The sequence below is a fragment of the Electrona antarctica genome, assembly GCF_951216825.1.
Source record: "Electrona antarctica genome assembly, chromosome: 10".
Taxonomy (NCBI): Eukaryota; Metazoa; Chordata; class Actinopteri; order Myctophiformes; family Myctophidae; genus Electrona; species Electrona antarctica.
Window position 1 is genome coordinate 19,956,041 of NC_136791.1, and position 27,921 is coordinate 19,983,961.

At 42.1% G+C, this 27,921-nt stretch overlaps 1 protein-coding gene across 1 annotated transcript in view; it reads left to right on the plus strand.

The window, feature by feature from the left end:
• The window catches only part of LOC306930979 (gamma-aminobutyric acid receptor subunit pi), a gene marked incomplete at its 3' end in the record, with an annotated part of 27,433 nt that extends 1,065 nt beyond the window's left edge, over nt 1-26,368 (plus strand). Inside the window, exons 2-8 of the mRNA XM_079512126.1 lie at nt 3,480-3,547; nt 8,215-8,432; nt 14,947-15,029; nt 19,772-19,909; nt 21,162-21,314; nt 24,794-24,984; nt 25,979-26,368. Of these exons, the coding sequence (XP_079368252.1) occupies nt 3,480-3,547; nt 8,215-8,432; nt 14,947-15,029; nt 19,772-19,909; nt 21,162-21,314; nt 24,794-24,984; nt 25,979-26,368 (1,241 nt within the window). The remainder of the gene's footprint in view (nt 1-3,479; nt 3,548-8,214; nt 8,433-14,946; nt 15,030-19,771; nt 19,910-21,161; nt 21,315-24,793; nt 24,985-25,978) is intronic.
• Nucleotides 26,369-27,921: the final 1,553 nt, after the last annotated feature.

Consider the following 27,921-nt stretch of genomic DNA (forward strand, 5'->3'; position numbering starts at 1 on the left):
TCATTCATTCATGATTTTGTGCAGACGAGTTCATAAATGTCTGAAAGCTTGAAGGTGATGCTATACTACTGTATATATCCGTATTTTAAGTGGTTCGTAGCAAAACAGGTTTAATGTGAAGTGCTTTCGCAGCGCAACAGAAATGAATACAGGTCAAACATAATGGGCAAACTTTCACAAACACCTCAAGCTGTAGTGTGCATTCACATGTACTCACATGTGCCATTGCGTGCGTGCGTGCGTGCGTGCGTGCGTGATTGGAAGATAACAGTCTTGTCTGGTCTTAAAAGCCTACTGTAAGTGCTTACATGTGCTGTATATATTACAATGGTGATATCAGTTGTTAACTTTCATCCAGGATCACAGCAGGGCGCTGACACTGCTTCATTGCATGGATTATTCAAATGCACTTCAAGGTCTGCACAGACAGCACAGCATTTGCATTTCACATGCTGTATAGCCGGCTACGATCATGTAAACTTACAAAGAGAAGATATTGCCATGTCGGTCTTTGATCTCCCGTCAAAAAATCAGACCCGTCTGAACTGAGCGGTGGAACTGTATACTTTTATTGTTATAGTCACTGAAAGACGTTGGTGTTATCATGCATCTGTGCACAGTGTGAAGCTCAACCGCGCTACTTTCTCACCTTTTGGTACCCCAAACAGACAGACAAACAGACAGATCATAGGGACAAAGTCACATGTTGGAGACGGTGTGCCACCGCTCACAATCACACCCGTCTGAATGTGCGGTGGGACTACCGCACATATTACTACTGTAATTACTGTACTTAACTCCTGTATTCAGTATTTTAGCCGTGACGTAAGCGCCCCCTCCAGAGATACTTCCGGGTCCTACTTTTGTGTCGCTTTTGTGTCCCCATAGAGTTATACTCTGTCCCTCCGTTGGACTAAATCTGAGACTAAAACAACCACGAAAGTCTAATTTTACCGCTTTCCTTGCAACAACAAAGCTACAGGTCTCCCAAATCTGGCTGTGATGACAGGCCGTCTGCCCACACTGAATACTATCGCCATTTTATTTCATTGTGTCAACTAAATCCTCATTAATGCAAACTAGATTCAACACTCAAGCCTGCACACATTCTAAATAATAAATATGCCCTCGAAATATTGTACTGACACTGCGTGAAAAGAGGAGTTAACGGGCAATTATGGGCACTGTATTTTGCCCGTAAACCTCAAGTTTAGCGGGCATATACAGTTAATATACGGTAATATACAGGTGTGATGGTACAATTCGGGAATTTAAGGGAGTTTGTTGGAAAGTTTAACAGGAGTTTCCTGTAATATTCCATGCTTTTTGCGCAGTGTGAGCAAATAATAATAATAGTCTTTATTGTCTCCACATCATATTTTCTTTGTCATGGACACTTGTACAGAACATAATTCTACTCGAGTTGGAAGCATTAAGACCCATTTTAACCCTCAATGGCTTCCTTTCTGAAAAATAACGTCATTGTAAAAAGATTCACACGTTTAGATATTGCTATTTACAATGAGAAGCGGACGGGAGCTGGTGCCACTTGGACCCGGACGTAACGTAGGACTACAACATGACGTCGGACTTAAAACCGAATTATTCGTACAACTGTACCATACTCTTCTGTACTGTACCAAGAATGTACGCATACTGTACCAAGAATGTACGCATACTGTACTGTATGTACTCATACTGTACTCGTACAGTACAGGACAGACAGACAGACAGACAGACAGACAGACAGACAGACAGACAGACAGACAGACAGACATGTTGGAGATGGTGTGTCCAGTGCCATCGCTCAAAAATGTTCTCCACAAATAAACCCTTGTATATCTATCCACCACATTATAATTATTGTCACTTAGCCTCAAATTAGCCTTCGTGATTTTGGGGGGATTACCTCAAGAACATATCTACAATTAGATGCACACTTTTAAACCCAATATTAGCCAATGTTTATGTTCATATAATTACTGCCCTTTGGCTTTGTAGGGCCGAATACACCAGTGGACATACCTCTATAAGGCCATAAGGCTTATTATGTTTAATTACTCTTGCCAAAAAAGCTAGTTTCTGCCTCAAAATGACAATCAGGCCAAGATGGTGATTACACCTCTAAAGAGGGCATAATTATATGCAGTTTTCCTCATGACAAAAAGTGATTGCAGCTCCTACTTGGTCGCCGGAAGGTATTTTCTGCCTCACAAAGATTTCATTCTTAGGGGTTATATTTCAAACATTATCAGATTAATTTACCAGAGGACATACCTGTAAAAGGCCATATTATGCCATAAAAAGCAATATTCCTCCAGCCCAAAAATGATTGCAGCTCCTATGAAAGCTTCTTTCATGCCTCAAAATGACTTGATTCCATTCTTGGGGGATTATATTTCAAACAGTATAATCATGTCAGACCAGTATACCAGTACAGATTCCTGTAAAATGAATGAACCGCGTGTCCCTCCTTCTCCCAGCACGGCACTCTTTTGAAAAATCGTGAAAATGTGTGCAAATCTTTGAATATTATTATTCTTTCACAGCAAACGTTTTTAACTCAAATATTTGAGTACCCTGAAACAACATATTTTCAGATGGGGGTCCACGGCAAATACAGATAATTCTGTGGGTCCTTGACATGAAAACATTTGAGCACCAGTGCACCATTGACGCACGCAAGCACCCATCCGCCCGCCCACCCGCCCACACACAATCACTACATCAAACTAAACTATCTCATACAACATTTAAGTCACAGCATGCCATGCAGTGACTTTGACAGCTACAGTAGGCAGAAGTAATGGTAATTTCCCCATGAGGCTTCACAGAACCCGCTACACTGCCGTTGATCCCAGTTGTGTGGCCTGTGAAGTGTTCCTAATGTGTCGTCCTTGGATGACTTACTTGTCATTACAAGTATGTGCAGCAAGGCATCTAAAGTCATTTTTATTAGTTTGAGTCAGACATTAAAAGAAGCAACACAGTTTTTGACCGTGTGCTTGACTTTGTAATTTTGTGTTTTTCCAAGTACAACAAAATGTATTTAGTTGTTCGCATTGCACATGCTGTTTTAATAGACTTACTCCAAAACGTGGTACGTTATTAGAAGAAATCGATGGGAGACTAGTGCTTCTACATTCCTAACGGCAAATTCTCAAATTCTGCCATATTTGTGGCGAGAATTAGTAATGCAAGCACGCAAGCAAACGTGAGTGCGCGCGCACACACACATGCGCGCACACGCACGCACGCATGCGTGCTCGCACACGCACGCACGCATGCGTGCACGTGCGCTCGCACACGCAGGCATGCACACACACACACACACACACACACACACACACACACACACACACACACACACACACACACACACACACACACACACACACACACACACACACACACACACACACACACACACACACTTCTGTGTATAAAATAATACATGCTATTTCCCTGTATTTCCCTAGACGGTCCTGTTACCGTGGGAATGAGTTTGGACATCGCCAGCATTGACACCATCTCAGAGATCAACATGGTAAGCAACCCCACGGTATGTGCCTATAGACGAATTCAGAAACGGGTCTCATGGTCGCAGCTTACGTATTTCCTGTAGGCGGAGCCGACATAGCTGCGGTGTAAACCCACACCTCTTCTACTACAGTGAATGGAAAAGTGACTGATGTTAGTCTGCTCAAACGTTACTCTTTTACCTGCTTTTTACTAACACTAACTTTATAAAGATGCCCAGAACATCGATGAACCTGTGTAGTTTATGGCTGCTCCAACAGTCAACTTTGGAGAGAAACAGAATGGGAAATACACCGGACCGCACCGCGGTGTCTGAGACAGACGCTTCCCCGTTTTTACTACCCCTTTTTTCACGCTTCACCGTTTTTACTACCCCGTTTCGCACCAGTGAGGGAAGGGAGGGGCTAGCCAGAGTAATCTAGTAAGAGAGTGGCGACACTAGCGTTGACTCCCATTGTAACAATGGAATGCGGAAGTGCTCATTCTATCTCAATGGGATAGTTCCAGCCATAGGAGCAATGTGTGGAACTATAGCCAATAGACACCCGCATGTACGAGGAGTACATGCCTGAGCCAGGGTTGACGCTGTACTCCAGGAAAGGAAGGACAGGAAAAGACGGCACCTACACTACGCACGCCACATGGGAGAGGACGTGTGCTATTACTGCGGCCAGACGGGTCATATAATACGTGGGTGTCCACTGAACCATGCAGCCTGGAAATGCCGCACAGCAACGACGGGCCAGCAAACCAATATTGGCTAAAAAAAATGCAGAAGGGTAAATAAAACTGAGAACATTTTAGTTGTAATTTACCCTATGTGATTTAATCTATTTAGTCTTATCACATGTGCAAGTAGTGAACTACAAAGTTTTGATAAACTACTAAAAATCTAATCTAAATTTGAATCTAACTAGAATCCAATCTAAAATTTGTAAAAGTGTAGGCAAGAACAACAATGTTAGAAAATCCTAAAATAGGATGATAAGATATTGGAATTCATTTCCACACACATACTGTACTAAAGGGACTCCTCATTTCTCCTAAACACCCCGTCCCCAAAATGGCAAGTGACAGGGGCTGGGGGTCATTGGTACAGCCTATGTGTGTGTTAGTTAAAAGGAATACATTTATAGTTTTGCAAATAAATTAATATGGATCTAAGTAATTATTCAAAAGTTAGTGTTTCAAGGTGTTAAATCAATAATGTGAAATCAATCATTTATGATGGCTTGACAAGGTTAAACGTCTAATATTATTTTATCTCCTGTCAATTATTCTGGTTTTACTATGTAGGCAAAATGGTAATTCTAATTCCATGTAGATAATTCCAAGTGAGGTATAATGCCATTTGGCTCAAATTCCACGTGACGTACGAATGAAAAAAGACAGGGCAAAAACTATTACCTACGAAGTAAGATCTGCACAACAATCGATCCAGTGAGCTTATGCAAATCAAATAGGTCCTGTCTCCATAAGCTAACTTAAGTAATGTAATACAGAAAATGTTGAACGAATGGAGATAATATTTAGACAGAGAAAACCTCACCTTGTTCACATTAGTAACAGTTTAATTTGAGTTAATTCGATATTGGAAAATATAAATGTCTGATTTACAGCCTTCCTTTCTCTCTCTTTCTCTGTCCAGCTGGCAGGAGGGGGGGAGGAAAGGGGAGTTTATTTGTGTGTTTGTGTGTAACTGAGTTAAAAGTAGCAGAGAGTCTAAAATACAGGATTTGGTCACTGTCAGTCTGTTTATTTATTTATTTTCGGGTGTGAAAAACAAACAGCCTTAGAGGTGGACTACAGTGGCCACAGTTTTAGTTTTGTTTCAATGGAGAATATCCTAATTTTAAAACCAGGTTAGAGTTCTAACCTGGGTAAAGTATTCAATCATTTTAATTGTATTTTATTGTTGAGTGTTTACATTCTAGGTTAAAGTTCTAACCTGGGTAAAGTATTCAATCATTTTAATTGTATTTTATTGTTGAGTGTTTAAATTCTATCCTAATAGAATCCATTTCAATTATTTTCATTCTATTTTTTTGTTGAGTGTTTAAATTCTATCCTAATATAATCCATTTCAATTCTTTTTCATTTGAGTTTAAATCATTTCAGTTCATTTGGTTCTTAAACTATTATAGGTACTTTGTAGTGTGGAATTACAAAGTTAAAAAATAGTATTGGGAAAGAAGCAAAAAATTAGCAGATCTACAAGCTTGTCTGGCGGAGCATAACATATGCTAACAAAAAACTTTAATCTTTACTATCTTCCTAAATTTCTTCCTAAATTTAACTAGATGTGTTTACTATCTTCTAATTTAACTATAGATGTGTTTTTCTTTATTCTAGATGTGTCCAGTAATTTGAAAATTTCTTAGAGTCATTTTTAAATTTCTTAGAAGTGTAATTTTTCAAAGTTCTTATCCTTCTTTATCTGATACTTAAAAGATGTTTTGTGTATATGTCTAGCATTACGCGAAAATACTGATCCATCACTGTCATCAAACATGAATCTAGCCATACAGTTTTAATCATCAATATTTGTCATTCTAAAAATCTCCTGGGCCATGTAAATTAATAGGTATCAATTTTCATATATAAAGCGGTGGATTGTAATGGCAGTTTTAGAATGCCAATTATACTATTTAAATATATAAGTTCTCCCATTCAGTCAAATTGAATGGGCCACCACAACTACGCATTTGGACTGACCGACAGCTGTCACCTGACAGCTGAATCAGTTTCCAAGCCAGGCAGTTAAGGTGTTACTATTACCAAATAGATATATACACCTTAACTTCCATCTTACTGTAAAAACACCATGATGGACGGAGTGATGCTACCACTTTGACTGTACTGAGATGATCTGACAACTTGGAATAAAGAATGATGCCACCATGATGACGTTGAGTCCTGCTTCCAACTCTGTCTGCTTCTCACAAATAGTGAGACCAGCTTTTTACTAACACTAACTTTATGAAGATGCCCAGAACATCGATGAACCTGTGTAGTTTATGGCTGCTCCAACAGTCAACTTTGGAGAGAAACAGAATGTGAAATACACCGCACCGCAGTGTCTGAGACAGACGCTTCCCCGTTTTTACTACCCCGTTTCGCACGCTTCACCGTTTTTACTACCCCGTTTCGCACCAGTGAGGGGAGGGAGGGGCTAGCCAGAGTAATCTAGTAAGAGAGTGGCGACACTCTCATTCTATCTCAATGGGATAGTTCCAGCCATAGGAGCAATGTGTGGAACTATAGCCAATAGGCACCCGCTTTGCGGCGAGATCAAAGCGTGACGCTACTCTCCTACTCTACACTCTGGGTCTAGCCCACACCGGGCCCGTGTCAAGTCAAGGCAGACGGCTGTGGAACATGAACATGTTCTGGGCAGGTAAAAGCAGGTAAAAGAGTAACATTTGAGCAGACTAACATCAGTCACTTTCCCATTCACTGTAGTAGAAGAGGTGCGGGTTTACACCGCAGCAATGTCGGCTCTTACAGGAAATACGTAAGCTGCGACCATGAGACCCGTTTCTGAATTTGTCTATACAACATTAGGGCCTAAGAGAGCTTCACACACAGTCTGTCTATGCTTTTATAAGAGAGGACTAAAGACTTTCCTTTTTAACAAAGCATTCATTCGTTCAGCTATTTTACCAAGGTCCTATGCACCCATGTGATTTTAAAATGTTTCTTCTTAGACTTTTGTGGCGCAGAGCTTACGTTCATACTTAAATGTGTTCTTGCAAGGCGAAGCCTGCATACTGTTATCATGTGACTTCAACTTAAAGACCGTCTGTATAGTTGTAGCTATAGGGATGTCCCGATCACGTTTTTTTGCTTCCGATCCGTTTCCGATCATTTGATTTTGAGCATCTGCCGATGCCGATTTTTCCCGATCCGATATTTATATTTTATAGAACATAATGTTCATTCCATATCACAATAGTACAATATCCCAAATCACAGACAATATCCAGTCTAACATCATGATATGGATATAATATTGATACTAGGGATGTCCCGATCACGTTTTTTGGCTCCCGATCCGATTCCGATCATTTGAAAATGACGTCATCGGCCCCGATTTCCAATCACCCGATCCAATCGGGGTGACCCTAGTCGTATAGCTTTTGAGGGGCGCTATCCTGTGTGGCTTTACGAAATTATACGTCATAGGCCAGCCAAGTCTATGGACTTTAATGTTCGTTTAGGGCAGTAAATGACAACATAAGACGTCATCTGGCTGATATAAATACTGCCCTCGCTGCGCCCCTCACTTCAAAGTGTGATTTTCGTCTTACACGAACATTAAATTCCCACTGACAATGAATGGATGATGTACGATGATAAGAGCGCCCCTCACTTCACACAGGTGTGATTTTTTTTTAACCAGCATTGCACAAATCACACATGCAATTGCTATAGGTTGAAACATGCCACTGTAGCTTGCGGTGTAGAGGGACTTAAGGGACCTGACGCCATCAATATTCAACAATGCATTAAAAGCCAGAGCAGACCTTTGGCCACAACATGCTTTTTACTTAGGTTTGCAATAAATTAAAAAAAACAGCAACGACCCATCGGCAGTCTTATCAGCAAATTGTTGACGTGCCTATTACATTGTGGCAGCAGTGACGTGACCTTTTGATCACTGAATCCCTGAAGGACTACACGGCCACCATCTTCCTGCGCCAGCGTTGGACCGACGAGCGGCTGGTGTTCGATGGCAACAAGAGCCTGAGTCTGGACGGACGACTGGTGGAGCTGCTGTGGGTTCCCGACACGTTCATCGTGGACTCCAAGAAGTCCTTCCTTCACGACATCACAGTAGAGAACAGGCTGATCCGCATCTTCCCCAACGGGACTGTCCTCTACGCTCTGAGGTTAGTTAAGACAACTAACAAGCGAAGTGTTGATTCCGTCGACTAAAACTATGATGAAAAATGTTTGTCGACTGTATACGTTTTTTCACTGACAAACTAATTAATAACTAAGCTATGATAACTAAAACTATAAGACAATTTTGTCAACAAATAAAAACTAGACTAATGGAGGGACTATAGTGGACAAACAAGAGATCTAAAAGAGAAGTCATTTTATGTTTGGCTGTGCTCTGAAAATAGATCTACAAGCTCGAAGAACGCGTAGAAGATTAACAAGCTCAATAGCAGATCTACAAGCTCTCATGTCTACAAGCTCAATAGCAGATCTACAAGCTGACAACGCGTTGCGCTGCGATGCATTGTCATCTTCTATTTTCAGAGGGCAACCAATTCATAAAATCAGGCATTACGACGCCATAAGGCCTACCAAAATGCATTTTTGTCAACAAAATCAACTGTAGATTTAGTCGACTAAATGACTAAAACTAGACTAACACTAAAGCATTTCAGGTGACCACAATATGACAAAAAATATAGCTGCAAGTAGCGATAAGGCGGGACCAAGAAAGAAGCCAATATGCAATAAGAATAATAAGCCATAGAAACATGGAAGACTGAACTTGAGATAAAGAAGACCATGTAATTGTGACAAGGTCGGTTTTAATTGTCTGGGGGAAAGGTTCTTGAAGTCTCATACACAGAGTTGGCGGTGCCCGGATTTGAACCCATGACCATGTGCTCCAAAAAAGAGCTCTACTGACTGAGCTATCTGGACAGCAGATGTTCCATTGTAAACAGTAACATCATTCAGTGTTTTTGGTAACAAGTATGTCCTCATTTTGGGCATGTTATTATCCATTTCTACAGTGTGTTCGCTGTTCATGTGTTCACATACAAACTTCTCTTCAACTGGGATTTCAGATAATGGTCCATAGATTGTGTGTAGGACGTTTCACGCAAATTGCTAAAAAATCCAGGCAGAAAATCAGGTATAAGCAATTTTCAAACTGCTCAAAATGGCAGAAAATCTGAGGGCGGAGCTTACTTGTCAAAGTGACATGAGTCAAGGAACATGTGGAAACAAGTGCCATGAATTTTACTACTATACTCTAAAGTGGCATAAGCATATGACGCTCGCGGCTGCATATATGTATTAGGGACAGAAGAAGAATTTTCATTGGCTCATAGAAACTTTTTTCACTTAAAAAACTTAAAAACTTAAAAATGTACTACGATTATCTTGTCTGTATAGGTCCAAAGTTCACGTGTAGAAGTTTTCGTGCATTTTGATCAAAGATCCTGGGAGGAGATACATTTTAACTGTTTTTCATATAATTAAAAATGGCGGGTGATCTAAAGGTCAGAGGTCAAAAGTCAGAGCATGAAAGTTGTTCGGCATGAGAAGACGCATGTGTGTATCAAAGTTTCATTGCCGACGGTCAAACAGTTCATGAGCTACGCGCGTTCAAAGTGCATTTTCAATTTAGTGCTATAGCGCCACCCTTTGGCCAATGGTTATGGGCTTCGCATAGTCACCATTTGGCATGGCCCTCTACCATGTTGCCACGTTTCGCGAAAACCGACTGCACCGTTCAGCCAGAACTGCTATTTTTGGCGGAAGGAGGAGAAGAAAAGAAAAAACACAAAAACGACAAGGGACCAGAGTCCCTTCGGGACTTCTTGGTCCCTTAACTAAAGAGAATGTTACTCAAAAGACTCAAAAACTAAATCAAAATGTGCTGTCAAAATCAACACTGCTAACGAGAGCTAACAAGTGTTATATGGACATGGTTGTTATTTTTATAGTTTTTATTCTATTGTTGCCCATTTTGTTTTCTGGTTCAGTCGACAATGAAAAGTGGGCCGGGGAATAGGGAGTGCTACTACTGGGGGAGAGAGAGCACAAAGCGTGGGTTGAGATAATGTGATTGCGGGGGATTATTGTACCAGTTCACTTGCCTGGATATTGGATTGTATGAGAAAGAGGAGAGAGTGATTTGTCAATACAAAGAGCTGTGGCCCTATTGAAGTGAACTGTTAGGATCACTAACATTATATTGCTCTGTGAGCAAAGGCTTGATAACAAGCTACATGTATGTGGGCTTCTGTGAAGGTGCATTGCTGTTGTATTTTGAGTGCGTGCTGGGCCACCTGCACAGGTTATACTGAGGAGGGGGGGGGGGCAGGTGGGACATTCAACTCCTATTGATCCAGTGATGACGAGGATGGCATTTCTACATTAATTCTTTCTTTCGTGCGTGCATGCGTGCGTGCGTGCGTGCGTGCGTGCGTGCGTGCGTGCGTGCGTGCGTGCGTGCGTGCGTGCGTGCGTGCCATGTACCAGTGCAAGTGAGAAAAACGGAACAGGGGGCACCTGTTTTTTCCGGTGCGGGAGGCAGAGGCCCGGGTCGCCTGTGCATTCGGCACGCCGAAAAAACATTACACTATACGTGATCCGATCAGAAAAAGACGGAAGGATGCTTTGCTTCCATTCTATACGTCTCAGGAGGATTGTAGTGAACACTAAAGCACAGGTATGACAAGCTTTATATGGTCAGAGCACAGGGATTCCTTTGATATATAAAAAAAAAGAAAGCACAGACTGGCTCAGCCGGGGGTCAAATTGGATGTCAAACATCTCACTAAAAGCTTAAAAAAAAAAAACATATCCCGAAGGTATGATATTCAGACACAGCCAGAACATTAGCCACTTAAAGCCTACGTATATATATTTAGGGTCAGGGGTTGACCAGAGTCCCCCCGGGGGTTTATAGCCTAATAACAATCTTCGATTCGGACATATGGGTCCATATAATAGAAAGCAGCGTACAGTACAACACAATAAAAAAAGATTGCTGTAGTACATAAAAGTGACGTTAGAGACATATAGCCTGTACATGTGTGTAACAGTGTTCAATGAGAATGAAAATCCATCCATCCATCCATCCAGCAGTACAGTACAGTGTCATGCGCAAAACAACGTTTTGAGCTTGTAGATCAGCTATTTTTGCTACGACAGTAATATGCACTGTGGCCCTCTGGAGTGAGTGTGGAAATATATATTTGCCATCGTCAAAGTTGCCCACCCCTGATGTATAGTCTAAGACTGTGATTGTCATTGGTCCTCTGGTAAGACTACTCCAACAAGTCCCAGGACATTAACCCATTTTCAGAGGAGTGTGGATTGGTTTTTTATTAATGAGCTCATCAATCTGGGATATCAATCTTCTACGGTCTGAATCCAATTCAAGGATATGGTCGTTTTATGGGCTTTATCTGGGAAATTAATTAAAATGTCTTTTGTGCAAAGCTGTACCCGATCTGTACATAATTGAGAAATATGTCTTTTAGATTAGAGATTGATCTAATCCTTTTTTTATTAAACAATTAAACGCAGAGTCTGTCTAGGAGGGAAAGGAACATGTGAGTTGACTTAATGGGAGACATTATAGAGAAACCTCGCAGCCCAATTTTTGAGCGGTGCCTCCGCTCCATTACGGAGCTACAGTACTGTATGTCTGTCCATATGTCTGCAACTCTGCATGTATGTATGTCTGAGCACGGAAAGCTGCAACACCTAAAGTGGCCAGTACTAGAGTACAGCACACAGTAAAGTGGTACAGAGTACACTACAGTATGGCCGTTCCTGGGCCACTGGACGTTCCGGGGATCCCCCGGGGACCCCGCACGGTAACTCCGTCATTTTTCGACCGTTTCGGACGCGGGGTGGCTCGCCGGAACCGGGCCGGCACCCTGGGCGCGTTCCTGGGGGTCTGCATGTTCCGGATACCCCCGCACAGTACACTACAATACAGTCCAGAGCACAGTAGCTGAGTACAGTAACTATAACAATAAATGTTGCACAACTCCGTTCACACAGGTGTGATTTTTTTCCTTCTAAACAAGCCCATACACTTACTGATTAATTAACTCACTGTTCTATTTGAACTCAAGACAACTTCCCTGCCAGGAGGCATGGTCTAATAATAATAGCGATATACAGTATATATTCTGTCAGTATTCAGTCTATAAAGTGTAGCACAGCAGTACATCTCTTCTGTCTTCCTTCCATAATGTCTTGATCACATCAACCAAGGCATGTCATGTTCAAATCTGGGATGATCAGCATGATCAAACACCTCGGCTTTGTCTCTGTGTTTAATCATCCTGCCGGGGGTCATTTCCCCAACAACACTACCGGTGGGTTGTATTGGGGGTAAATCCCTGCAACATACTAGCGTCATGTCCAGGGGGCGTACTTGTACATCAAGCTGCATCACACTAAGGAAACAGGAGGCTCCCGCCCTATGCTATGGGCCTCAGGGCTCGGCAAGGCTTACTTACCGGAGCAGAGTACATTATACCTTGCATATTAATTGAACTTGCATGTCTCAGATTTGTCGGATTCCATGCAGTAGATGCCATAAGCCGGGGGCACTGGATCATTTTAATTGGCCAGTTTGGCAAAACTCTCATCCCATAGCCTGGATGGAAGATTGCACTGTGATTATAAAACATAAATAAAATCAAAAAATATGACAGTTGAGAGATAAAAAAAATAAAAAAAGATAGAATAAGGTCCTTGTTCTGCTATCAGCATATACATACACTATTTTCTGCTAGAGATAGCGTTGCTACAAAGGATTAAAGCTACTCAAACAACTCACATCATGTTGGCATTTTGAGAACTCTAATTGCACCCAGGCCAGTCTGCCTTTTGTCTTAGAACCATGAATTCACTTCTGAATGTTGCATCATGCCCAATAATTATAATGGAAATCAGGCATCTTTGTTATTAATCCGCCTAGATGTATTCCCCCATATGAAAGACAATACTTTTGTGTGTCTGTCTGTCTGTCTGTCTGTGTCTGTGTCTGTGTGTGCGTGCGAGCGTGCGTGCGTGCGTGCGTGCGTGCGTAGAAGAGGTAACAAAAATAACTTTTGTAATGTTATCCTTTTAATGAGGTCAACACTCTTTACTTATTCTCTTCACGTATTTTTGAAAGGGAAATGGCTAACTAGAGGGAAGTGCATGCTTGTATTGTTACCATTTTGTGTGACGTGGCAATGTGGCGTCGTATTGTCGATTGCATGCCTTTGTTGGCTTGACTGTCCGCATCTTTATGCGTTTGTCTTTCAATGGCTGTTGCATCTTGGCTTTCTGTGTGTGTGCATACTCGCACACACTCGCACACGCGTGCGTGTGTGTGTGTATTGGGACCTTCATGGGCATTTGCCTCCGTATATGAATCTTCACAGCCTGTGGGCCTCACTCTGTCAGACAGATGAATGGAGGAGTAGAGGATCGCCACAGAGGCAGAGGGCATGTGTCTTCTGCACATGGAGGCAGCCGAGGATGATGGAAGGAGTTGGCGGCACAACTGAAAGCCCCGTTATCGTTATTGTCGTGATCTCAAAGACGCACAACAACTTGTCGAATCGCGAGGTGTTCCGAGCTTGTATAGTTTGGCTATTTTCGGAGCCCGCAAAAGTGCAAATCAGGCATGAGGCGTTCCGTAGGGAATAGAGATTTAAGAAAGTGAGAAAGAAGGCAGAGACATTTGAGGCTATAATTATAGGAAGGTAATGGAGAGTTCATTCTTGCAGAAAAGTATTGGCAGCAGGAGGAATGCATAAGACAGCACTCATACAAACAAAGACTGGCACATCTGAAAGAGAACACAAGACTGGTTTATGAATTCCTGTGCGGTTTTGAAAGGCCAGGAGGGCATTTTGGCAGTAGTAAAAATAAATCAACTATGGAACTATGGAGAAAAAAAAAGATAGAATAAGGTCCTTGTTCTGCTATCAGCGTATACACACACTATTTTCTGCTAGAGATAGCGTTGCTACAAATCTGAAAGAGAACACAAGACTGGTTACAAATCTGAAAGAGAACACAAGACTGGTTTATGAATTCCTGTGCGGTTTTGAAAGGCCAGGAGGGCATTTTGGCAGTAGCAAAAATAAATCAACTACTGTATGGAACTATGGGAAAAAAAATAGAATAAGGTCCTTGTTCTGCTATCAGCGTATACACACAACTATCAACTATGGAACTGCTCCATCAAGGATGGATACCCTGTTTTTTGGCCCTGCACATTTAATTATCAAGTTCACCTTCACTAGGCGTAAAAGAGTGGGTTCAATTATATATATTTTTTCAAGCTGAAGCTCCCAGTTTGCCACTTTCAAGAAAAGTGTTATGAGGGTAAGAATAGAGACATAAACAAAGTCAGATAACAAAAAGCCACACTGGCATATATTATAGTCAAGCTAGAAATAATATGAAGCAAATTATTCTTGTACAAGCAGAAAAACATGTGCAGCAGATATGAATAGTCGATACAGAATCATCTCTTGTGCAGACACATTTGAGACATTTGGCAGCAGATATCACCGATTATTGATGTAGAATCTCTACACAAACGGAAAATAAATACATATTCATGCACTGACTTCTATTTTTCTTTTAATGATATTCATAACAAAATCGATTTCTTTTTTTTTTAAGGATTACTACCACGGTGGCCTGCAACATGGATCTCACCAAATACCCCATGGATAAGCAGACCTGCACCCTACAACTGGAGAGCTGTAAGAGAACCCTTGATATGTGATAAATGAGCAGAATCTAGACAGCTGGCCTATAAAACTGCAAAAAGTGTGTGGAGCATGTAAGCTTTGCCGTGGCATTAAGATCGGTGGGTTTGATATCAGATGGATGTGATAAAACCGAGGGGATCAGACACATGAACGTCTCTGATCTTTGAAACTCCTTGTGTGTGCGCGTGTGTGCGTGCGTGTGCGCGTGCACGCCACCACCAAGGAGCCGGTGAGGAAGATTCAGCAATAATTAACCTATCCGTGTTTACTGATTTGTTTGTCACAGTTATTTGCCTGCCGTCCTCAAAACTAGGTCGCAGCTTTGTCTCCTAAACTACAGCGTTGTTCCCTCCCTGTTTTTCCACACCAAGCCTCAGGCGTAGCATTGCTGAGCTGATGCTCAGAAATACACAGCCTTTACTGTTGCAGAAGCAGAACTAAATATTGCCCCTAATGAGTAATATAATGAGTATTTAAATTCTGTGTTCAGAAAACAACAAAAAGTAAACAATAAACAAATGCAAAAGATTAGTGGGATTAAGTTCAGGATTTAAAAAATAACTTATGTAATCCATTTAGACCTGTAGACCATCCATCCATCCATCTTCAACCGCTTATCCGTAGTCGTGTCGCGGGGGCAACAGCTCCACCAGAGTGTTCCAGACTTCGCTCTCCAGACCAACATTAGTGACTTCCTCCTGGGGGATCCCAAGACGTTCCAAGGCCAGTGAGTCGATGTGTTTCCTCCAACTGCGCCTTGGTCTCCTCCCAGTGGGACATGACCTTGAGGACCTCCCTAGGGAGACGCCCGAGAGGCATCCTAACCAGATGCCCGAACCACCTAAGCTGGCTCCTTTCTAGGCGAAGAAGACCTATACGTTGTTATACCTTTCAATCCAGGAGCTACCTCTGTGTGTCTCGTTAGTTGTTGCTAGACATTTTATTTTTTTCAGAAAACTTAGGTTAGTCTTTAGAAGGTGTTTTAAAATTGGCATCAGGTCAAAATGGGTACTATCTAGATACGTTGTCACCAGGAGGATTCTATACCAACCCTCTAGTCTACACCAAATAACTTTGTCAAAAAAACAGCCGAGCTATAACTGACGTATGTTGTGAGCTTTCACTGAATGTTTGCCCCAGAACATCTAAGTAAACTTTGATTTTATAAATGAACATGATAGATAACCATTAGTTAATAAAAACGAGAAAAAAAAGGGAAAAAAATGGTTTTGTAATTTGTCATTTTTTCTTTTAGGTTTTCTGAGCTCAATTGCACCCAAAAAACCTGAACGTTTAACAATCAGTCGATTTTCTGCGGTCTGGGGCTTTCTGGCTCAAACAAGTGCTCTGATTTGTGGACTGTGATGTAAGAGCCCACAAATCCCATATATGACATAAGGATTTGCCAGCAGATGTCACCGTTGAGGAATTTTGCCTGTTTTCATTGTAGCTCAAAAGGCTTCAGAACACACAGAGAAAACACCAGACCACAGAAAATCTACTAAATGTTCGAAGTTCAGGTTGTGTGGGTGTAATTGAAGTCCTAAAACCTAAAAGAAAAACGAAAAATAAAAATAAATGAAAATAAATGTCATGAAACCTTTAAGACATTAAGCCGAACATGTTTTTCAGTGTGATGGATAGGTGAACCCTCTCCATCCCTCCATCCCTCCCTCTCTCCTAGGGGTCATTCATTCTATCTCACTGGCTGCCTGCATGCCTCCCGGTATCCCCTGACATCCCCTGTGCCTCCTTGCTTTCTCAGCTCCCTGTTATGGGCAGTCAGCAAGGCTAAGCTGTCTGATCCCTGCTAAAAGCCTACACAGTACACTGAACTCAATGCCAAACAAAACCATCTGAAGACACGTGTTTTGGTCCGACAGGCCATTAGACCGGACAAACTACCTCTATCCCTAACCTAACCCATAACCGCAAGCACGGGAGCAGCGCATGTTTGGCGGTAGTCCGACCATTGTTTCCGCATGTCGGAAAAATGCTCCGTCAGAATTGCTTCCGGATCCCACGCCAACTCCATTTAGCTTGCACGGACACACACACATCCAGAACGGAAGAAGAATGCGCCAACTCTAACACGCATGGACACACACACACACACACACACACACACACACACACACACACACACACACACACACACACACACACACACACACACACACACACACACACACACACACACACACACACACACACACACACACACACACACACACACACACACACACACACACACACACACACACACACACACACACACCCCGAACATTCAGGGTTCGAACCTTCGCTCGTTAGGGTTGGCACTCGAATCTTAATTAATGGGCTTGAACCATTCGTTTTTTTTTTAAATTAATTTCCCCCCCCCCCCCCTTTTTTTAACTATTTCTCGGCGAGAATGCAATATGCATAATAAGAGTACTATGTTCATGTTGTGTTTACATGTTACATGTTTAGTGCGCATATGTCGTCAATTTTTTTTCTGCGCGTAGATCAAAGGCATGCAAGGCGGAAGTTGAAGGCGCATTGCGCACCAACAGCTGAGACAGTTATGTAGAGAAATCTGACAGGCATATATATATATATATATATATATATATATATATATATATATACAATTTACCGCTATAGTCTCATTCTCTCCCTATGTATCTCTGCCCCCCACCATGCCCCCCTCTCTTCCTTTGTAATTCTCTCTTTCGGATATCACTTTTACCGTTCCTCACATGTCTATCTCTGTCGGCATACTTCCCTCTTTCAACCCATTGTCTTTCATTTCAAGCCATGCCCAGAAGCTGCTCGAACTGCACAGACGGTCGGTATATAGAGAGAACAATTCTGTGGGCTGCATGCATGGTGCAGGGCTTTTAGATAAGGACGGCAATAAAATATTTAGTGAGTCTTGACAAGAGAAAAGGGACACTTAAAAGTTAAGTCCGTTTTGCTCCTCGTCACTTTAATGAGTGTTCCGTTGCGCCAACACGGAACAACGTGCAGATTGACACGCGTTCCGGAAGCCTCTGTCAGTGGCTATTTTCAAAGATGCCCCGGTTTGACACTGCGAGTGCACGAAGGCAACAGCTCACTGTCACCACCACTTCGGGCCATCGCATGGGGACACGGACGGGCGGCTCTTCTCAAGGTTGAATGCACACCCCCGGAATGGGAAAGGCGCCGATGTACAGTTTCCATGCAGTTGCACATGCATGACGACGGGAGTGTCCTATTTTTGGCCCCCAATTTGTGCATTAAGCATCAAAGCCCGAGGTCAGGAAAAATAATGAGCTCCACTGGTGATGGGAAAACAATAACAATAGGGAAGGGGGGGAAATAACTGTGGGAATAAGGGCTTTCCTCATCAAAAGTCTGAGCCACTGCCTCCCTATAGCCTCAGAAACCCAGACGTTGTTTATTTACTGCCTCCCAAGTTCCCAGCACAGGACTTTGCTTGCTGTGTCCCATGCAGTTGACTATATTAATAGCCACAATAGACAAAATTATTTATGACCCCTTACATTTTGTGCCTGCCATGACCCAGAGAACATGGTACTTTAAGTGGGGAGAGCAGTTGTGAACTAATTAGCATTCGATGTACAAGAGTACAAAGTAATTAAAGAGCTGTACATCACCCTTCATCATTCATGGTTCAGCTGCTCCATTTCAATTTCCTATCCTCTACCTCCCTCTACAGATCAATTGGAGGTACTACAACACAGGTTGTATCTGTCATTCATTATATGGAAACACACTGAAAGAGATGCTTCCTGATTCCTCTGATATTTACAGCTTTTACAGCAGTTCATTTTGCACTCCTTTTTATTCCAAGTTTTAACTGCTTTATCTGAGCTCTCTAGGGACTGGTGAAATATGTAGATGGAAGTAAATCCGAGCTGTGTTTTCATGTGTCAAAAAAGAAAAGAAAAAAAAAAGAAATAATAAATTAAAATTGCGACTGCAGCTACAGTCGAACAAATAAAACATTATCGTCACTTTGTAAAGCCAAATAGAAATTGTACAATATTGCAGATGATTCTAATTGTAGGTTTTGTGGGCCCCCACCTGTGCTAAATTCCCCCATGGAGTTCCCTTTATGTTCCCATTGCATAGTTAAATGTTTGTACTGTATTTGAACTGAAGTTAAATAGTTGCTTGGCAACGGGAGGCCGCCCTCAGTTGTTTCAGGGTCATGTTCCCCACAGTTAGTTTACTGTGTTTATAGTTACCAAACATTGAAGACTGAAGTAAGGAATTCATCTGACTCCTGTTTGCTTCTTGCTGGAGCCGTGTTGTGGAAGCAAGGACATTTAAGCTAGCTCTGTTGACTATCGCTCAATGGTTTCAGTGGTTTTTCAGTTGCTTCATATCATTGATATTCTGTGCATTCAATTCTTATTTTAAACTTGGTGTCAGTACTAAAAAGGAACATCACAGGTCTGCACCTGTGATGGCTGGGCATATCATGGTGGCTGGACATATCATTTTTTTTTAGTTTTCTTTTCTCCAAAAGTGATGTTTTAGCAAATTCAACATAAACAAGGCGGAACCAGGGCGGAACAAGGCTGAAAAGAGCTTGCTGGTTAGTCAGTCAGGGACCAATCAGAAGGCTGACAATGCTTGATACACATTGTAATTAGGATGTACATACAGTGATACTGTATAACTAGTGAAAAGTTCTGAGTTGGTAATTAAATGAATCTCCTTTATCCGTTTGTCTGCAGGGGGATACAACATCAATGATGTTATGTTCTATTGGACCAGAGGGAATGAGTCCGTCAGTGGATTAGACACACTGAAACTGGCTCAGTACACAGTGGAAGACCACTATACGTCCGTCTCCGAGGCCATCTATGAAACTGGTAACACCATAACTCCTTAAAAAAAATCAATCCGCCTTTCAATTTCTTCTCCTTATGTGGACTAGCTGGAGTATCATTGTGAAGTCTATAACTGTGAGTGAGCAGTGATGTCTTTAGTGGTGTTGGATTTGAATTATATTAACCCATTTAGGACTGAGGCCAGATTCTACAAAACGGTTTCTAAATCCTGACAGTTTTCTGAAAAACATCATGTTTCTATATCAGTGGTTCTCAAACTATTTCATGTCAACGAGCCCCAAAATTATCTGTATTTGGCCGCCGACCCCATCTGAAAATATGTTGTTCCAGGGACCCAAAGATTGGAGTTAAAAATGTTCGCTCTGAAATAATATAGATTCAAAAGATTTGTGCCACATTTTCACGATTTAAAAAAAATAGCAGATCTACAAGCTCGTAGGGCGGCACTCGGTGCTGCGCTATGAGCTTGTATATTTGCTATTTTTCAATAGCTAAAGTATAACAATGCTTAAAACGCCAAAAGGGGTTCCCCCGTCCTGAATGGGTTAATAGGACAAATATACCTGTATAGCTTATGATCCATATTTTCACTAATGTCACCCGGTGCACTAGCTCCAGTCTCTTTGTGCGTCTTTGTTTTATGTTAGCAAGTACAGACATGGTGGCCCCAAAACTGTGGAACGCACTTCCCGTTGCAATCAGAACTGCAGCATCACTCCCGATCTTCCGCCGTAGTTTGAAAACCCACCTTTTCAGACTCTACCATGGCCCATAGCACTTACCCTACCCCCTTAGACAGCACTTTTTTAGACTTAGATAGCATTTGAAATAGACTTATAGCATGTCATGTAGACAGCACAATAACAGTACAGCATAGTATAATATATATGTTTAGCTTATATGTATAGTGTCATTATATATAGATATGTTCTAGTTACGTTCTTAGCTTACGCATGTTTCTTGATAAATGCTGTTTATATATGTGATGTATTCCCATGCTTTTTGTTCTTGCTTAATGTAAGTCGCTCTGGATTAAGAGCGTCTGCTAAATGCCTAAATTGTAAATTGTAAATTGTTTGTCTCCCAGGTCAAGTACAGACATGGTGGTGTTGTTTGTCTCCCAGGTCAAGTACAGACATGGTGTTCTTGTTTGTCTCCCAGGTCAAGTACAGACATGGTGTTCTTAATTGTTTGTCTCCCAGGTCAAGTACAGACATGGTGTTGTTTGTCTCCCAGGTCAAATACAGACATGGTGTTCTTGTTTGTCTCCCAGGTCAGTACCCCAAACTTGTTTTCCACTTTGAGCTGAAGAGAAGCATCTTGTACTTCATCTTGGAGACTTACGTGCCCTCCAGCCTGTTGGTGGTCCTGTCCTGGGTGTCCTTCTGGATCTCTCAGTCCTCTGTCCCTGCACGCGTCTGTATAGGTAGGCCACCAATGTAAAAAAACATTCGCACAGCCCTTTGGGCAATTGTCAGTAGATTAAATAATTACATAATTTGAATATGTCCCCCCCATTAAAAATAGTCCAATTAATGCTTTGTGTGACAAGCAACAGAATGTGGCTTGACACGGTTTGTGCATTGTGTGACATTCTGAATTTGAACATCAATATGCATCAAGTGTATCTTTATGATTTGATAAGTAAACTGAGCAAGCAGTCCATTTTGGCAATATTTTGACTTTTTTATGCCCTATAGAACAATACATGTGACATTACATCATCAATGGTGCACTGTCCACCATTGTTGTGTATTGTTTATAATTGCTACTTAATACCAGTAAGACGCCCTGAGGGCGAGGATCGACCTCGTCCTAAAGGGCGTGTCACGAGGCGTGATGGGACTGGCTGACAGGTAACTTTTAGTTACTCCAATGCGCCCTCTACCGATATTGCCCAGAGAACTGCCTCATAGAGAATATTTTTCCTCCGGTGAAAAAAAATCCCTTTCTGGTCAAAAAGTACCGTTTATACGTGTGGTGGGGGGCTCAGAGTGCGTCCACTAAGGAAAGTAGGCTTTCTAATGACACAAACCGCCTTTGTTTTGGTGAGTAGCAAAAACGTTCTTTTAAAATACGCTAAAGAGGAGAGGCTGGTCTGATTTCGATTTGAGATTTAAAACCGAAAGTCCCATAGCCTTATACTGCAGGGCAGAATCGTAGAAGCAGTATGAAGGCTATGGACCAGAGCTATTCAGGGCCTACTAGGTCCTCAGCACTAAACATACACAGCAAACAAATCAAAACAATCTAAATATGCAAAGTAAATAAAGTAATTAAAGTAATCACAGAAAAACAAAATCCAAACCATGCTCTTAATGGCCCAGGATACGCCTATATATCCTCAACACCCCTATGGCACATGGCCCAAACAAACAATCTGGTAAAACCCAGGTCTCAAATTCAATATGGCACAGTGGGTAAAACAAGGAAAAGGTTGTCGGTTATGTTAGGTAGATTAGTTGTCCTCCTACAATAGATCACATAATACATCTGGTTACCCCTCAATACTAAAATTCATTCAATTATACAAAATATCGCAAACGGACTAAAATATAACAAAGTACCAAAACATACCCAGTCAATATACTCAAGGCTCCCACTGAATAGCCACAACCACAGAGGTGGCTGTGGATGTGGTTAACCCAGGAAAGGACGTGGAGGCTCTGGAAATACAGAGGATAAACTAGAAAAAGTGCCCCTTTGGGCACAGGTCTCCACCAGGCCAGGTCAGGTTGTGCCATTTGTTCTTGCGCCTTTGATGGCAATTGGATGATTTGAGGCATTTTGTTCCAAAAATGTGTTTTGCAAAAATCCACCTGTTGGTGGCGCTATAACAGGCCAATGTGAAAAGGGTGGGATATATTCCTCAGCCTAGTAGGAAAGTGCGTGAGAGATTTCACGTAAATCACGCTGCGTTCATGATTTCAGGCTTTTTGTTCAAAACGGGCCAATCCTGCACATTTTGAAAGCCAATGTTAGCCAATTAAGATGGAATATGAAATATCGGACAGATCCGTCTTGAGCACATGACTATAGAGATGCTGTGTAACGATTTGCGGAATTTTTGGACACAATTAGCTAGATTAGCTGGTAACGGACGGACGGACACACACACACACACACACACACACACACACACACACACACACACACAGACGGACACACACACGAACGGAGTGCAAAACATACTCTCTCCCCATGCCTTCGGCAATGTTGACTAACATTGACCCCATGTCAAAAACCCTCTTAAAACCATTCCCCTACCCTTTATACAGACTCCGGCATGGCCCCGCTCCCACTCACAAAACATCACACCTGCCGAACTCGAGTCTGTACTAGGCTGTACACCTCATGCCTCGAGGTCCCCAACAAACACTCAAATCAGGCTTCTGGCCAAACATATGCCTCAAACTGCACTCCTTTTATGCACTATACCCTGTGCTGGGCAGTGCTACATTATGCATGATTGGCTTCTCTATTGATTCCATTTGGCCAAAGGAAACAGACTATCACCACTCTAGTCAACATGCCCACAAGCTACCAGTTTGTCAATGCGAGGAAGGGGCTGTGAAAAAAAGGACACAGCTGAGAATCACCTATATTTTCCTGAAACATGGCATTTGAGAAATGTATCAACTTTTGCCTCTAGGTTGCCTCCCTTCCAAATGACATACTGCATCCATCCATTCATTCTTTACATAGCCTTGTTTCAAAGGGGCATATCCTTCTCAGCTGACACAATTCCAATGCGGTCTGTATTACTGTAGAACAGCTCAAACTGCACACCTATTGTCTTGTCGTTACCAAATATTGATATAGATGCTAAAGATGGTTTAATGAGTGGTCTCAGGAAAAAGGTACAGTTTTAAATCCATCTGCTTTTTCGTTGAAGATAACGTGCCTGTAGAGCTCAAATTAACATTTAGTACAGATTCAAGATTGAATAATGTATTGCCATATACACTTAAAAGTTTATTTATAATTGTTCCCCTGTGCTCAGAGATAACAGTAAACATATAACCACACAATAGATAAAATAAGCGTAGACAAATACTTACAATTATTATTACAATATGTTTCTATTAATGCAGCCATACCACATGGCCCATCTCCTTAAAGTGGCAAATTAAAATGCATGTAGTTTATACAACCAGCAATTAGGATGTGGATTTGCTTCAGGGTAAGTGCTACTGTGGAAGCGAGATGTTGTGGTCTTATTATTACGGAGTAGTATTTTACCGGGAGGGAGATAATTTAATAGGGGATGGATGTACTTCTTTTAAAATGTTAAAACTTCTCCACTAGATGCAAATGTGGTATAATGCCTCGTTAATTATTTAGTTCACAACCAATTATTTTTGAAGCTGTGTCTTTACTGGCAGTTTTTTCTCTTCTCATGGGCTGTAAAATGGACATACAATACAGTTATTGAGAGGGTGAGCACACTTTCCATTACAACCTCACCCCAACTCTCCTAAGCTGCCTTAAGAAAGAATATCTTTGCCTCCCCCTGGCTAGCCTGACGGAGGGGAAAGGAAATGGTTGGAATCACGTGTTCCTTCCATGCGCTACGTCCTACTTGGGAAACTCCCAGGTAGGTCACTCAGGTGAAAAGAAGCAACTTGGACTCCTCATGCATTGAAGGACACATGACCCTGTCCCCGGGTTAGCAGAGGGAGTGTAGAGCCCAGGATTACACAAGACAATTGACACTGGGTGAAAAAATGGGTTACAAAATCGTGGGATAAAGGTTATAAACGAAAAGAAAAGAAAGAATATCTTTGGTGAGCTTTCTTCAATCTTTAGTAAGTGAAAAATAAACAAACAGTACCAGTTAACCAGAAGATATGCACACTGGGTGTGCAATGATTGTGACTTCTTGTGTGTCATTTTCTGTACCAGGAGTAACCACGGTGCTCACCATGACCACGCTGATGATGGGAGCAAGGACGTCGCTGCCCAATGCCAACTGTTTCATCAAGGCCATCGATGTCTACCTGGGTATCTGCTTCAGCTTCATCTTCGGAGCGCTAATCGAGTACGCCGTGGCCCACTTTTGCACACTCAACCACCCCGACACCAATATGCTCATGGTGAGTCCTTTTATTATCATTCAATGACGCTATAATATTAATAATCAGGCACAGTTACATTTATTTCCACATAAGACAACATAAACAAAACAAAGAAATTAGACCAGTAAAACGCCTGAGGGCGAGAAGCGACCTCGCCCCAAAAGTGCACTGGCCATATATGGAGCGTGTCTTGAGTGTACTGCGTTTGATGAGGTCAGATCAACATATGGAATGTCACAACAGGTCAAATATGGAGATCTACGCGTGGCAGCGGGGGCAGTGTACAGGGTTTGATGAGGGCCCAGGTAGGGCCGGGACTTAATTTTCGGACCTGTTGAGAACTCTAGTTTCCGCCGGCTCCCGGGCACGGCTGCACAAATAACTCTAGAGTTTAAATGGACAGGTATCAGTCAAACGGGAGACATCGAAGAGGATGGATGGATGGGGAAGATATGGAATATGGATATGGATATGTCAGGTTCTGACATATATCCATATACTAATATTGATGACATTACTATCATCCCTGATGATGTCATAGTGATGTCACGACTCTCACGAGTCCTGGGGCACAATATATGGGGGATTTTGAGTGACAAAAAAACGCACAATTCGATAGTTAAGTGCGACCTTCGGTGAGCAAAAAAGAGAAACATCACAGAAAAGGTGTTTAAGGTATGGTTTGGTTCTCACAGAAGCGACAAAGATAACATTTGATTTTCGCCGTCGATGCTGTGGTCACTTCAGTTATTTTAATCATCCTTGTCGTCTTCATTGTCATCCTCCATCTCCTACTATTCATCATCACCATTAGCATCATTATGATTGATCATCATCATCATCATCACCTAGTCCTCAATTTCATCTCCATTCTCTCTTGGTAAGTCCTAGTTTTTGGTCTCAGACAATAATGAGTCATAAGCATATTGGTCCTCCTGTCACTGCTCAAGTCTGTTTTCTTTCTTTTTTTCTTTCTTTCTTTCTCTCTCACTGCGTTGTGACACCGTCACAGTACCGCCAGCGGATGCAGGAATTCGAGGACGAGATGAACGGCATCGTCACCACCATCTCCAGCGACTCAGAAAGGGCCAAGCGGCGCAGCAAGAAGGCCGCCGCCGCAGCGACCAAAACGGGTGGTCCCAGCGGCACGGCCGGGGACACAGAACTAACAGTCAGACCCGCCAGTCCCACGGGCAGCGAGCCCAAGCCAGAGGGACCCCCCGAGAAGGCCCCCAACCGCTGCCTCACAGTCCTGGCCGTGGTCCGCAAGGTCCTCCGCCGCGCCATGAACTGCTGCCATGTGGAGAACCCCCACTACATAGACAACTACTCCAGAGTCACCTTCCCTCTGTCCTTTGTCATGGTCAATCTGCTATACTGGATATACTACTTGTACTTCTAGTGCACGGCAGAGCGTGCACGCTGTGTGTTCCTGAGAGTGTGAGTGAGGTAAGAGTGATGGAGGGAATTGGGTTTTACCATGTGTGTGACCTGTATGTTTGTTTGTCCGTGTGCATTAAGTGCAGTATGCTCTTGTGTGTTCTGAACGATTGTGGCCATTTTGTACATTTGGGTCGAGGAGTGAAGAAGGACATTTCACCACATATAATATGGATGTGTTCAGGACCATGCTGGTAGTGGACAAATACTTTCTATTACAGCTCTTTTTACTACAAACTGTCAAGAGAATGACAAGAAAATGTAACATTTGATGCATCATTCATCTAGAAAAAAGAAAGTCTTTGCTCACAGTGAGAAGGCATATCAATATCAATTGGTTACAGTATACTGTAGGATTATCACCTTAATTTGTTGTTGCATGTGGTTATCCAACCATGGGCAACAAAATGCTATGCGCTAAATTGTCTATCACAGGTCTATATGTTCTTTTTCACAAAGACATATAAACATTTGAAGAACTCTTTAATTGAATAAATAGATTAGCATTACTCAAGGAACTGCAATGGTAGCCGTGCTGGGATTGTCCGACAGAGTGGGCGGAGGGAGTTGGATTGAAACACGGCTTTGCCATTACATGAACTCTGAAAGGTCGCTGTTTTCTTCTCTGTGTTTTGGTTCCTTTGTAGGCATGTAAGATTGAGTCTCTCCTCGGCCAAACTATGCTCAGCCACCGTATTGTGCATTGGTGACATGGCGGTCTTTCAGCAGCAACATTAGTCGCCGACGCCGTGACATTGGCATATGCCGCTTTTTCCGTTAGGAAAAAGCTTCCACTGATTTGATTTGTTCGTTTGGCTGACCATTCTGTGCACACTTCTCACCTTAGTAAGGAAAAATGAAAAATGAAGGCTACATTTTTGAAAAAGTAGGTTATTCTGTTACTGCCTGATATAGCAAATGCTGAGAGCGGTAATTGAATGCCATGCTTTTTTCTACTATTGTTCGGAATGAGAAAATGGACATTGTACGAGCTTGATTCTTTGAAATGGATAGACTCACTGATACAGTAGTTTACAGCATGTACAGTTTCCATCTCGGCCTGCAGGTATAATATTTAGAGTAGGAAAGGAAGAAAGAAATATAATCTATCCCTATACCCCCTTCTTTCTCGCCATCTTTCTCATAAATCTAGTGGCCTTTTGATCCCTTCACTGCTATAACGGAGGTAAAATCTGAATGAAGGCCACCACACAAGGACATTATGTCACTCATCATCACATACTGTACACTTCTATCTCACTATGTTTTGTGGGGGTGGCTGCTGTCTGCCCTACAGTAACACTACAGTTGGGTGCCACCGATATTGTCCCTTATCATTTGACCCGTTTAGGCCTGACCTCAAAATTTTAAAAAATCCTTCTAAATCCTCCAGTTTTCTGAAATAAATATTTTCACTTTTTTTCAAAAATAGCAGACCTACAAGCTCGTAGCGCGCCACTCGGTGGCGCGCTATGAGCTTGTAGATCTGCTATTTTTCAATAGCTAAATTATAAC